General features: G+C 39.5%; 2 protein-coding genes across 2 annotated transcripts; both read left to right on the top strand.

Moving 5' to 3' along the window:
* Positions 1-945: 945 nt before the first annotated feature.
* On the top strand, positions 946-2,131 carry LOC133026564 (cystatin-B-like). The gene is made up of 3 exons (XM_061093439.1): positions 946-1,097; positions 1,219-1,320; positions 1,804-2,131. The coding sequence occupies exons 1-3, from the start codon at positions 1,029-1,031 to the stop codon at positions 1,930-1,932; spliced, it is 300 nt and encodes a 99-aa protein (XP_060949422.1). The 5' UTR covers positions 946-1,028; the 3' UTR covers positions 1,933-2,131.
* A 4,846-nt stretch (positions 2,132-6,977) lies between these two features.
* On the top strand, positions 6,978-14,108 carry LOC133027242 (cystatin-B-like). Its single transcript, XM_061094274.1, has 3 exons — positions 6,978-7,046; positions 7,156-7,257; positions 13,980-14,108. The coding sequence occupies exons 1-3, from the start codon at positions 6,978-6,980 to the stop codon at positions 14,106-14,108; spliced, it is 300 nt and encodes a 99-aa protein (XP_060950257.1).
* Positions 14,109-14,467: the final 359 nt, after the last annotated feature.

Raw genomic sequence — 14,467 nt, forward strand, 5'->3', positions numbered from 1 at the left:
TAAGGTGATTATAAGAGATACACTCCTTCCTTTGATGGGTAATTAAGTCGCAAAAGGTCTCACTGTATTGACGTCATAAACAGTTCCCACCAGAAAACAGCTCAAGTCATCAAACATCTGTTGTATGTAAATACAAGTCATAAAAGTCTCTTGAGAAGCTTCAAACACTTACTGTCCAAATACAAAATACTTTTTTAACCTTGCTTAGTTAATTTTCTACTACAGGGCCGAGAGCTACTTGCATCACATCGATTACATTTATTGACAAAGCACTCATGGAACACACACTTGCTCCAGAAAGTTTTCACAGACCTTCACGTTTTGCAAATTTTTCAACCCCTCTATTTTCACCACTGTGACACGTCTCAGTTTTCCCCCTAAAACAAAGGAACTGCAGGAAAAAAAACTACACTGGGAGTACCTGGATCCTTTAGTTCGTCAAAGTAAAACAAGAAATAAATATGAGTTTGGTTCTCCCAAACATGTCATCTGAGGTCACTCAGAGGATTTAGGGAAGCACTGATGCTCACCACCTAGATGGTTTCTGAAGAACAAAACAAAATGTACAGGTTAATGATTTCTCTTGGTTGAACTACCTTTTTTCCAATGAAAACATGTGGGTGTATCAGAGGTGTTGCCTTATCTTGATTTCCATGGAACTGATAAGAATGAATTTACTTATCAAATGTAATGACGTAGTATGTCGGACTAACACACATCGTCAGTGAAGAGGGTGGAAAAAGACACAAAATCAAGAATTAACATCACTTGCTTCTATTAATGTTACTTTAAATGTTTTCATATAGAACCATATTACATGTTATTCTCATTCAGTGTCACCTTATTTCATTTTAAAATCGGTTTATGACTTTGTTGACCTTTCATCTCCGCCCCTCTCCCCTGCAGGTGGATGGTACGCTCCAAAACATCATGTGATCACTGACTAAAGGTGACTTCCTCGTTAAAAAGAATAAAAGACGATTCTCGTGTGTTTATTGTTATTTTAGCTGCGATCAAGAGACGTGAAGATGTCTCGTACAGGTGGACTCTCTGAGGTTTTCGAAGCAGATGGAGTAACCCTGATGATCTGTGGCATGGTGAGTAGAGAAACCATTGTTCCTCTCTCTTCTCTGGGATATATTCACACATGGACAGGGTTTGTGTTTTATTGTGTTGTTCTTGTTGTTGTTCTTGTTGTTGTCACTTCTTGGTGTGTAGATGAGTCGCGAGGTTGAAGCAAGGACAGGGAAGAACTACGACATGTTCAAACCCGAGATGTACAGGACGCAGGTTGTGGGCGGGTTCAACTACTTCATTAAGGTAGAAGAAGAAGAACAAGTCCTGGAGGATGAGACACACACATCATGGAAAATATCATCTTTAAAGGGGAAGTTCACCCAAAAATGAACATTCACTGTTTACACACTCACCACTATGACGATCCAATACAATTGAAGTAATTGGTGACTACTTCTTCAAACGTTAAAGAAAACTACAGAAAACATAAAAGCCTCCATGCTGCTTCTGTGGTCTTGTGTATAGTGTCTGTAAGCCCAGACATTCAAGTTCGGTATTGGAATTGGATTTGGCTGCAACACTGTTTACTTACTGATACTTACTGATATCCACTGAGGTGCCAGTGTTATTTATAGAAGAAGATGACACAATGCTGCTGTTTACAGGGAGACATTCAACGACTAGGCAGTGCACTTAGTGGAACCAGATGTTTTTCTCAGATGAGCAAAACAAAATGAACTCGCATTCATCTGGTGAACACAAACTCTAACTCTTATTTCCTTGCAGGTCCATGTGGGAGGAGATGATCATGTTCATCTCCGCGTTTACCAAAAACTGCCATGTGATGGAGGAACCCTTGAGCTGACTGAGATTCAGCAAGGCAAAAGCCACCACGACCCCATTGAGTATTTCTAAAGGGACCACAAACATAACAAAGCATCCTATCAGTGCCTACAGGCTGTTTAATCAACTAATCTCACAATAACCCGGCTCTGTACCTAACAGTGTTACCCTACATCTAATTGTATACGGTCTTAGTAGTGTAGCTCATGATGTTAGGAGAATGTTAACTAATTTTTGTTTGCCTTGAATTAATAAAATATAATTGAATAAATCAGATTTGTTCTTGCTTTTGTTTCAGTGCGGGTGGGTGGGTTAGAATGGTTCCAAGGGCTCAGCACAAACAGAGGCACTCAGAGAACACTTATTGTTATGATTATTATTTATTAGTTCACATAATTAAAGTATTAATTAACAAGTTATGAATGAGATATACTTGGGGTTTATATCTCCAGTTTAGCCTTTATGTTTCACCCTCTCTCTGTTCAATACCGTGGGTCTTAGAGCTCTTGGTGTTTTTGAGTATCCACAATAAGTTTTGTATCACCAACCCTTGATGAGACGTCCGAAATGGGAAGAGGTTTTTTTACCTGTGTGTGTGTGTGTGGGGGGGAGAGAAAGAGAGAGAGAGAGAGAGAGAGCGAGAGAGAGAGAGAGAGAGAGAGAGAGACACTACTTCCCATCACCTGAAGTTCTTTACATTAACTTCGATCAAGTCAAGAAGTTAGCTTTATGCTGACAGACTTGCAGCAAGAGAAGAAGGCAGAGGACCCGATCAACTTCTTCTAGAACAGAGGTCTCCAACCGCTCTTCATCTCTGAGCTACTTTGAAAAAATTAAAGGGTCCGAGAGCTACTTGCATCACATCGCTTACATTTATTCACAAAGCACTCATCAGCACTGTGCAATAAATCCTGAGTGGCGTCCTGTCATAGCTCCATCTGTTGTAATAGACACCAGCTGTAGGAGCCATATTAACCTTTGTTATCTTTCTTTATTAGCCATATGTGTGTGAGTGACACTGTGTTTGTAGATGTTTTTACCCCACCTAAAGGACACCTGAACTGAACCTGAGAGGCGGAGGGTGGAGCCAAGAGGAAAGGCTTAAAGAGCCAGCCACGAGAGCATCTGGGCGTGGCTGAGGAAGGCAACACTTTTTGACCATGTTTTGTGACGTTCAATGGGCTCTACGAGAGACTCTTTAGTTTAATGTATTTAGTTTGTTTCAAGCAACTTGTAAACCATCTTTTTTCTACAATTAATGGTCAAAGGGACCAACCGGACAAACCTCTACTCCTCATCTTTTATACATGCGTCAGGATCAAACCCAACTCAGCCACCAGTAGCAATAAAATAGAAATTGCTGCTACACCAGGTTTTCAATCGGCACATTTTGTTCCACAAAGTAGTTTTTCAAAACGTTGTAGATATCGATCCTCTGGTTGTGGTTTTCAGAGGAAGCAATTGTGTTGGACACCCCTGTTCTAGAATAACCACAAACAAAACTCATCACTTTATATCACTGTAGTGGAAAAATAAAGAAGTGTGGTTGAAACCTATTTTATAGTTGAAATTTACATTTTTACAGACCACTCTAAAAACATTCATAACCTGTCTGAATACTTTTATGACCTGAACTGTTTATGATCTGAACTTTTATGACCTGAATTCTTTATGACCTTTTTATTACTTATTGACTCTCCAAAGAACTGAATTTATGTCTGCTTTATCTCCAAAGGAAACATATGTAAATCAGTTGTCTGTGTTTTTATTCCAATCTCAAACTGCGCCTAGAGAACCAGTCTGAACTGGCTCAGACAAACAACCTTAGCTCACCTGTATGAGATCCTTGCATTGGACTGTTCTGCATCTACGCTCTGATATCGTGACTCTCTGTGTGGATCCTTTCTGCAGAAAGCCCCTATTAAAATACACAAAGACAACTTTGATCAGCATCTCTAGATGCAGGCCCAGTGCTCAAGAGCTGCTGAGGCACCTGGAGCAGGTGCTCTCCCACATATGACTTGATTTCTACCACTGGTGAACAATGACCGGCCGCTGAGGGGTTGGTTGAGTGTGTGGAGTGGTTTAGGAACGCTTTAGTAGTTTCAGATTTCCATCACATTACATTACACCAACAGCTCTGTATGTTTAACAATGTTAACCAATTCTAACATGAAACAACATACTGTGTACGTGCTGTAGATCATACTGACAGTCAAAATTGAACTATTTTGAATTAAAACATTTTTCAATGTGTTGCTTTTCTTTCTTTCTGTGCTGGTTCATGATTTGTAAAATAGCTGCAGGAACACACACTTGCTCCAGAAACACCTTCACATTTTGCACATTTTTCAACCCCTGAATTTTTAACACTGTGGCACGTCTCAGTTTTCTTCCTATAACACAGGAGCTGCAGGAACAGACGCTATAGTGGGAGTAATTGGATCCTTTACTTCGTCAAAGTAAAACAAGATACAAATATGAGTTTGGTTCTCCCAAACATGTCATCTGAGGGCAATCAGAGGATAGCGGGAAACACTGCTGCCCAACACCCAGATGGTTTCTGGAGAACAAAACAAAATGTACAGGTTAATGATTTCTCTTGGTTGAACTACCTTTTTTCCAATGAAACATGTGGGTGTATCAGAGGTGTTGCCTTATCTTGATTTCCATGGAACTGATGAGAAATTATTCACTTATCAAATATAATGATGTAGTATCTCGGACTATCACACATCGTCAGTAAAGAGGGGGGGAAATAAAGAATTCATACCACTTACTTCTATTAATGTTACTTTAAATGGTTTCAAAAAGAGCCATATTACGTATATTACATATTATGTTATTCTCATTCAGTATCACCTTATTTCATTTTAGAATCGGTTTATGACTTCGTTGACCTTTCCTCTCCCCTGCAGGTGGATGGTAGTGTTCTCCCAAACATGTCGTCTGAGGTCAATCGGAGGATTTAGGGAAGCACTGCTGCTCAACAGCCAGATGGTTTCTGGAGAACCAAACAAAATGTTCAGGTAATTATTTCTCATGGTTGATCACCATTTTTCCAATAAACTCATTGTTGTGGAAAATTCCACTGATCAATGTCTTACTACTGTGATGAATGTTTTACTACGGTTATGACTGTTTTCTGTGCACTTAGCAGATAAAACCTCAGAGTTCATTCACTTACTTGATAATTTCACCTCCTTTGACCCTGATCTATGAAACTGGGTGCAGGGATTGATTCCTCTTTCTGTAGCAGCAATGCCAGACGGCAGACGTTTCCTTTCTTCTTTCTGTTATGTTTCCCGTTAAACAAAATGTATAAAAACCTTATTTTTTAACTATTCGTAGCTGCACTCTGAAGCGTTTTTGCTGACTGTGTAAACCTCTGCAAAGCTTATAATTAAAACTCAAAGACAACTCCGATCTGAGTAACTCTTTATTTCACAACTCAAGATAAAGTTCCACTACAACATGTGGGTGTATCAGAGGTGTTGCCTTATCTTGATTTCCATGGAACTGATAAGAGGTGCCAGTGTTATAGAAGAAGATGACACATGATATTTTGATAGCAGGCTGCTGTTTACAGGGAGACATTCAACGACTAGATATTGCACTTAGTGGAACCAGATGTTTTTCTCAGAGGAGCATAAAGAAGATGAACTTGCATTCATCAGATGAACACAAACTCTAACTCTTGTTTCCTTGCAGGTCCATGTGGGAGGAGATGATCATGTTCATCTCCGCGTTTTCGAAGATTTGCCATGTAATGGAGAAACCCTTCAGCTGACTGACCTACAGCAAGCCAAAAGCTATGATGACCCCATTGAGTATTTCTAAAGGGACCACAAACACAACAAAGCAGCCTATCAGTGCCTACAGGCTGTTCAATCAACTAATCTCACATTAACCCGGCTCTGTATCAAACAATGTTACCTAACATCTAATTGTATACTGTCTTAGTAGTGTAGCTCATGATGTTAGAAGAATGTCAACAAATTTTTGTATGCCGTAAATTTATAAAATATAATTAAATAAATCAGATTTGTGGGGGGAGGATTAGGATGATTCCAAGGGCCCAGCACAGACAGGAGCACTCAGAGAACACTTATTGTTATTCGTATTAATTAGTTCATGTAATTAAAGTATTTATTAACAAGTTATGAATGAAATATACTTGAGGTTCATATCTCCAGGATAGCCTTTATATCAAGTCAAGAAGGCAGCTTTATCCTGACGGACCTGCAGCAAGAGAAGAAGGCAGAGGACCCGATCAACTTCTTCTAGAACAGGGGTCACCAACCGTTCTTCATCTCTGAGCTACTTTGAAAAGTTTGAAGGGGCCGAGAGCTACTTGCATCACATCGATTACATTTATTCACAAAGCACTCATGGAACACACACTTGCTCCAGAAAGTTTTCACAGACCTTCACGTTTTGCAAATTTTTCAACCCCTCTATTTTCACCACTGTGACACGTCTCAGTTTTCCTCCCAAAACAAAGGAACTGCAGGAACAAAAACTACACTGGGAGTACCTGGATCCTTAAGTTCGTCAAAGTAAAACAAGATAAAAATATGAGTTTGGTTCTCCCAAACATGTCATCTGTGGTCAATCAGAGGATAGCGGGAAACACTGCTGCCCAACACCCAGATGGTTTCTGGAGAACAATACAAAATGTCCAGGTTAATGATTTCTCATTGTTGAACTACCTTTTTTCCAATGAAACATGTTGGTGTATCAGAGGTGTTGCCTTATCTTGATTTCTATGGAACTGATAAGAAATTATTCACTTATCAAATATAATGATGTAGTATCTCGGACTAACACACATCGTCAGTAAAGAGGGGGGGAAATCAAGAATTCATACCACTTACGTCTATTAATGTTACTTTAAATGGTTTCAAAAAGAGCCATATAACGTATATTACATATTATGTTATTCTCATTCAGTATCACCTTATTTCATTTTAGAATCGGTTTATGACTTCGTTGACCTTTCCTCTCCACCCCTCTCCCCTGCAGGTGGATGGTACGCTCCATATATATATATATATATATATAAGATGCTTTTCGTGTGTTTATCTTGATTTTAGCTGCAATCAAGAGTCGTGAAGATGTCTATGCCAGGTGGATATACTGAGGTTGCCAAAGCAGATGGAGTAATCCAGATGATCTGTGACGCTGTGAGTATAGAATCCATTGTTCCTCTCTGTTCTCTACGATCTATTCACATATGGAAAGGGTTTGTGTTTCATAGTGTTTTTGTTGTTGTTGTCACTTCTTGGTGTGTAGATGAAGCACGAGGCTGAAGCAAAGACAGGGAAGAACTACGACGTCTTCAAAGCCAAGTTGTACAGGACGCAGGTTGTGAACGGGATCAACTACTTGATTAAGGTAGAAGAAGAAAACAACTCCTGGAGGATGAGACACACACACCATAGAAAATATCATCTTTAAAGGGGCAGTTCACCCAAAAATGAACATTCGCTCTTAACACACTCACCACTATGACGATCCAATACAATTGAAGTAATTGGTGACTACTTCTTCAAACGTTAAAGAAAACTACAGAAAACATAGAGGCCTCCATGCTGCTCCTGTGGTCTCATGTATAGTGTCTGTAAGCCCAGACATTGAAGTTCGGTAGCGGAATTGGATTTGGCTGCAACGCTGTTTACTTTCTGATACGCGTGTGTACTTTGTGTTGCGGTCATCAAGATAAAGGTTTAATGCTCCACTGAAGTGCCATTGTTATAGAAGAAGATAACACAATGAGATTTCGATAAGAGAGGACCAGTCAAACCTCCAGTGAGGAAAAACTCAGAGAGAGCAGCAAGTGCAACAGATAACTTGTTTACAGAGCACATCAAAAGAACAACATTTAAAACGACCAACCTCCATAAATGACGTGGGAAATGTGGATGTATGCTTTATTTTTTTCATGTATTCATTTGAGGATCTTAGTTTCCTCATTTCTAGGTGATTGGATGATTTGGTTTCAATCCGTGTGTCAAAAATCACAGGCTTTATGAAAATCATAATCGATTCTCCCCAAGTGTGTCTCATTGCACCTTCTTGCATTTTGTTATTGATTCACAAACTTCCTCTTTGGCTACTTCTAAATACTACTGTGATATTTTTACTTTATGGGTTTCCAGTGCAAAGGATTTTTGATGCACAACTTGAAAACACCTGAGAGCAGATGGATGAAGACATACTGTCTGACTCATAAAGCATAATTTTCAATGCAGCAAGCTAGACGGTGAACTTAGTGGAACCAGATGTATTTCTCAGAGAAGCAAAATTAAGATGAACTCGCATTCATCGGCTGAACACAAAATCTCACTCTTGTTTCCTTGCAGGTCCATGTGGGAGGAGATGATCATGTTCATCTCCGCGTTTACCAACAAATGTGTCAGGGAGGAATGTGTTGCCTGACTGGCATACAGGAAGGCAAAAGCTCCGTCGACCCCCTTGTGCCTTTCTAGAGGGACCACAGACCAAACAAAGCATCCTATCAGTGCCTATCATGATGTAAGAATAATGTAAAAAAAAATGTGTATGCCGTGAATTAAATAAAATATAATTGAATAAATCAGATTTGTTCTTGCTTTTGTTTCTGTGCGGGTGGGGGGTGAGTGGGTTAGGCCCAGCACAGACAGGGGCACTCAGAGAACACTTATTGTTATTATTATAAATTAGTTCATGTTATTAAAGTATTTATTAACAAGTTATAAATTAAATATACTTGGGGTTCATTTCTCCAGGATAGCCTTTATCTTTCAGCCTCTCTCTGTTCAATGCTTGGTTCGGTCTTGCTTGATTTCCAGTCAGCAGAACAGAAGCGTGGGTCTTAAGTTCATTACATTAACTTTTAACTGCAGCGTTTGTGAGGTTTCTGTGACTAATGCATTTCCCTGTATAAATCTAGTCCCATGACTCAGACCAACTACTTCACTAAATGTAAGTGATTGTCACAGAGAAAGAAATATGAGAAGATGGAAATGTGAACAATGTAACACAACAGATCTTTAAAAGATAATAAAATAACACCCAATGGAAATAAGGATGACAACCTGACAGGCACTGACAGACAGTGAGGCCCTATTATAAATTGTAAGGATAATTTTTTTTTTCAGGCAAATTAATTGGCTTTTTGAGGTCTTTAACATGCTAAAATTCTTACCATTATCAATTTGCAGATAATAAGAAAGTGGTAAAAATGTAGGTATTCTGGAGGAATTTTTAAGGGGCGTGGCAAAATGGCTCAACGGTGCCCCCCGATACCCCGGGAACATGTTTACATTGACCGATTGTCACGATCTGGCAGTTTATATTTTGCAGTCTAAATTGTAAAAGTGTTTTCTGTTTATCTGGTGGAGCTCTGTTGTTTATGTTCGAAGTGTTTTCATGTTTTCACACTCTGTGTTTCTGTTTCCTGTTTTATTTTGTAGTCTCTGTTCCTTGTGTGTTATTTCTGTCTTCACTTCCTGTAGTGTGGACGGGCAAAAGCGCAGACATTTTAAGACAATGACCTACTCATCAACATTCACTTCATGATTGGTTCTTATCAGTCCTGACTCAACTACCAGCGGTGAAGGCAACGCTATGTAAACGCTTAATGTCAGAATATAGTTCCACAGTGTCGTCGTTCTGAAATTCACATCTTACAGCTTTGAGGTGTTTTTTGTAAATAAATGACAGGACGTACTTTGGTCTGCTCCTTTCTGAGTTATGATGACTGCCAGTTCCTCGCCGTCTTTTGCTCTTTCCTCAGGCAGCTGTCCCACCACCGCAAATGTTTTGGCTATACAACCCTTGATAGCTTGGTCTCTGCTCAGATGGGCCTCCATCATCTGTGTGGCGCACGGAGGACAAAAGATGCATTGTGGCGAAAACTCTGGAAGGGACACTTTGGAGGTTTATAATAGTGATGGGTCCTCCCGTGTCGAGGCTTCGAAGCGTGTGTCGAGTAATCCAGGATGATTTTAGTGAAGCGCGTATCGAGGCTTGTGTTGATGACGTATGTGATGACGTTCGAAGCCTCGCGAGCCGGCCGAACCACGTGACTGATTCAGAAAGTGGTCACACACACACACACACATGTACTTGTCTTGGGACTTTATTGTGCATTTGCTTGCAATATATTCTAGAGTATTGGCGGGTTGGGGGCGGGGGAATTCATTTTTTATCTAGTACAAACTTGCGGTATCTTTTCTTCGTGAAAGGATATTTTCTAAAGCAGGCGAAATTATTTCAAAAAAAAGAAACCGCCTGAAACCCAGCACTGTTGAAAAGCTGTTGTTTTTAAATTATAATTAATAAACCGTTATCTCTATTGTACGTGTTACATTTTGTCCCCCCACACACATAAGCACAGTCACAAACCCAGTAACACAAGCACATTCACATCACAACCCTCTCACCAATTTGTTTCCTCTTTCACTTTTGACCACGCCATTGTATCATAAAGACAGACACCATATTAATAATAATCGTTTATGTATTGGCATCACAAACATCATTCATTCATTTATTCAATTCAAAGCTTCACACACCAAATCCATGGTGTCATAATAATTACATTTACATTTAATGTCCACTTGATGGCGCAGTAGAGCAAATGAAGACCCATGATGCTTCGGCCCATGAGCGAACCAATTGGATGGAAAGCTTCAACGCTTCATAAACGTCATCACGCCATCACTAGCGACATGCACCAGCTTCATCTGCACAACACTTTGTGTTTTCCTCCCTTAACTAAAGACGGCCTGCAACTATTTAGAGTTGGCAGTCATTGCTAAGTGTCATGGATAAAAGAGTTTATTTCTATATTCATTATATATTATATATTCAAATGAACACTTATTAGAACAATGTTTTTCTTTTGCTTCCTGATTTGATACACTTTAGATAAGAACCCAGTGTTTTATTTTTCTTCTTTGCCATAAGAGACAGAACATGGTCAGCACAGCTGTGTCCTGCAGGCTCGTCCGTACCTAATAAAATGATAGGAAACATAAAATATGGCATTGTTGTAGAGGAAGTGTTACACAAAGTTTGTATCTTTATTTTCTGTGGATATTCAACTACTGATTTTGAATATGGTTTTGGATTAAACTGTGCACTACCAAGACAATGCATGTACTTTGTGGAGTTCTTCCACATTATTAGTATTGCAAAGCTTATTCTCCAAACACACTCATCCTCATAAACTAATGCTTCTCTCTGCTGGGTGGACCGGATCATGTAGCATGACTGCGGGCTAGCCGCCGAGCTAATCTAACCACCAGGTACACGTCCCTTTGAAGCACTACTTACAGATAAATACAATACTAAACTTGACTAACCTCAGAAACGGGAGCTCACACGTCTTCAGCCTCTCTGTCAGGAGAACTTCAAAACGTATTATTCATCCGATGTGAGTGAACCTGTCCACAGACTCGGGTGGTGTCCACTGACAGGGGTAGCCTGTTAGCCTGTTGGCTCAGGTGACGGTGAACCGGAAGCAGGCTGACGCTGGAGTCGAGTAGCTTCGGAGACTCGTAGGGCCCATCTGAATAATCACCACTCTCCCATGTTAACTGAGGTCTGTGTGGTTCACGCTGATTGGTGCTCCCATGGCACTGGTCTGACGCTTGCCCATTGTTCCCACAGCAGAGACCTACGGCAAGCGAAAAGCGTTTCACACAGCGTGCACACAGACAGAAACACACGAATCAAATGACTCCAAAACAAGACTTTAATGCTTGTGAGTGAAGTTTATTCACACACACATTCACGCTACTTTGCATATAAAATAAAATAAAATATATTTTTGCCACAAAGTTCAGATATGCAGTATTTAGCTTTCTGCACAACAGCGCCATTCGATGTAGAAACGCCACTGCACCGGTGTGTTTCACCTAAATTGTACGAACTGTAGTTTTCTTTAGCCTAGAATGGGGCCTTTATATTTAAATACTTTACATGCTACTCTACGGAGGCCAAACCGGACAAACTAAACAACTTTGAGTTTTTAGGACAGCTGAAGGCTGCCACATGTTCTCTTTTAGGTTTGGAAGGGGAGGGTGATGTGAGGGGTATTCAGCTGCAACATGCAACTTCACCACCAGATGTCGTTACATTTTAAAAACAACCTTTAAAATGGGACTGACTTTAATTGCTGATTTTGTACACGACAACATTTACTCTCTTCTGTATGTGGTTTTAAAATCAACCATAAATAATTTGTTATCTCTGTGTTTTTTTTATCAATACAAGAAATTGTATGAATGTAAATATAACTGACAGTTTTGATTTGGAAACGCTGCTGTCGAACTCTTTCTACGAAAGATTAATGTGAACTTTTTTGACCGACTAGATTGTGATGGTCTTAATCTGACTCTGTCTATATTTGCTTCAAGATTAAGTTGCAGTTACTAGTGTCCTAGTTCTGCGTTTCCTCCTCCGACCATGATAATAGTTAAATAAGCCCTGAGAATGGCTTCTAAACACAGTTTCAATAACAAAAAAATGTAAATTAGGACTTTATAACCATGAAGGTAATCCTCGTAAAGTCATCATAAATGTCCCTTGGATTAATTATGTATGTTTTATTTATTTTGTCCCGCGCAGCTACTGTATTTTTTTACGTCTTGCGCACCTCTCACGCCTGCTGTGCATTCTTATTTTGTAATTTTTTTCTTGAATTTTCACTGTTATTAAACTACGGATGATCAAATGGGTTTTCCACGCAGTTTAGTCGTTTAGTTTTTTTTCCGTGGGGGGTGATTGGGTGGTGCCAGCATTATCTTCTTTCTTAGGACCAAAAATTTCTACCTTCACCCCTAATACACCTCCATGCATATGTAAAGCGCTTTTAATTGTCTTTGTCTGTAAACTTGCAATACCTGTTCAGTCTCGGTTGAACACCTGTTTTCCAATGAACACGTGGGTGTATCAGAGGTGTTGCCTCATCTTGATTTCCATTGGAAATGATAAGCAATGATTTACTCATCAAACAAATGATGTATCTCCAAATAATGACCTGTTACAAACCAAATTTTAGTTAGTTTCTTTAATGAATAGTTGTTATCTCAAAAGCATTAATATCTTTTAATGTGTTGCTTTTCTTTCTTTGCTGGTTAATGATTTGTAAATAGCTGCAGGAACACACACTTGCTCCAGAAACTGTTCACACACTTTCACTTTTTGCACATTTGTCAACCCCTTTATTTTCACCACCGTGGCAAGTCTTCTTCCTAGAACGAAGGAGCTGCAGGACCAGAAACTACAGTGGGAGTAATTGGATCCTTTACTTTTCAAAGGGAAACAAGATACGAATGTGAGTTTGGTTCTCCCAAACATGTCGTCTGAGGTCAATCGGAGGATTTAGGGAAGCACTGCTGCTCAACAGCCAGATGGTTTCTGGAGAACCAAACAAAATGTTCAGGTAATTATTTCTCATGGTTGATCACCATTTTTCCAATAAACTCATTGTTGTGGAAAATTCCACTGATCAATGTCTTACTACTGTGATGAATGTTTTACTACGGTTATGACTGTTTTCTGTGCACTTAGCAGATAAAACCTCAGAGTTCATTCACTTACTTGATAATTTCACCTCCTTTGACCCTGATCTATGAAACTGGGTGCAGGGATTGATTCCTCTTTCTGTAGCAGCAATGCCAGACGGCAGACGTTTCCTTTCTTCTTTCTGTTATGTTTCCCGTTAAACAAAATGTATAAAAACCTTATTTTTTAACTATTCGTAGCTGCACTCTGAAGCGTTTTTGCTGACTGTGTAAACCTCTGCAAAGCTTATAATTAAAACTCAAAGACAACTCCGATCTGAGTAACTCTTTATTTCACAACTCAAGATAAAGTTCCACTACAACATGTGGGTGTATCAGAGGTGTTGCCTTATCTTGATTTCCATGGAACTGATAAGAGGTGCCAGTGTTATAGAAGAAGATGACACATGATATTTTGATAGCAGGCTGCTGTTTACAGGGAGACATTCAACGACTAGATATTGCACTTAGTGGAACCAGATGTTTTTCTCAGAGGAGCATAAAGAAGATGAACTTGCATTCATCAGATGAACACAAACTCTAACTCTTGTTTCCTTGCAGGTCCATGTGGGAGGAGATGATCATGTTCATCTCCGCGTTTTCGAAGATTTGCCATGTAATGGAGAAACCCTTCAGCTGACTGACCTACAGCAAGCCAAAAGCTATGATGACCCCATTGAGTATTTCTAAAGGGACCACAAACACAACAAAGCAGCCTATCAGTGCCTACAGGCTGTTCAATCAACTAATCTCACATTAACCCGGCTCTGTATCAAACAATGTTACCTAACATCTAATTGTATACTGTCTTAGTAGTGTAGCTCATGATGTTAGAAGAATGTCAACAAATTTTTGTATGCCGTAAATTTATAAAATATAATTAAATAAATCAGATTTGTGGGGGGAGGATTAGGATGATTCCAAGGGCCCAGCACAGACAGGAGCACTCAGAGAACACTTATTGTTATTCGTATTAATTAGTTCATGTAATTAAAGTATTTATTAACAAGTTATGAATGAAATATACTTGAGGTTCATATCTCCAGGAT

Source organism: Limanda limanda, chromosome 20, assembly GCF_963576545.1.
Source record: "Limanda limanda chromosome 20, fLimLim1.1, whole genome shotgun sequence".
Lineage (NCBI taxonomy): Eukaryota > Metazoa > Chordata > Actinopteri > Pleuronectiformes > Pleuronectidae > Limanda > Limanda limanda.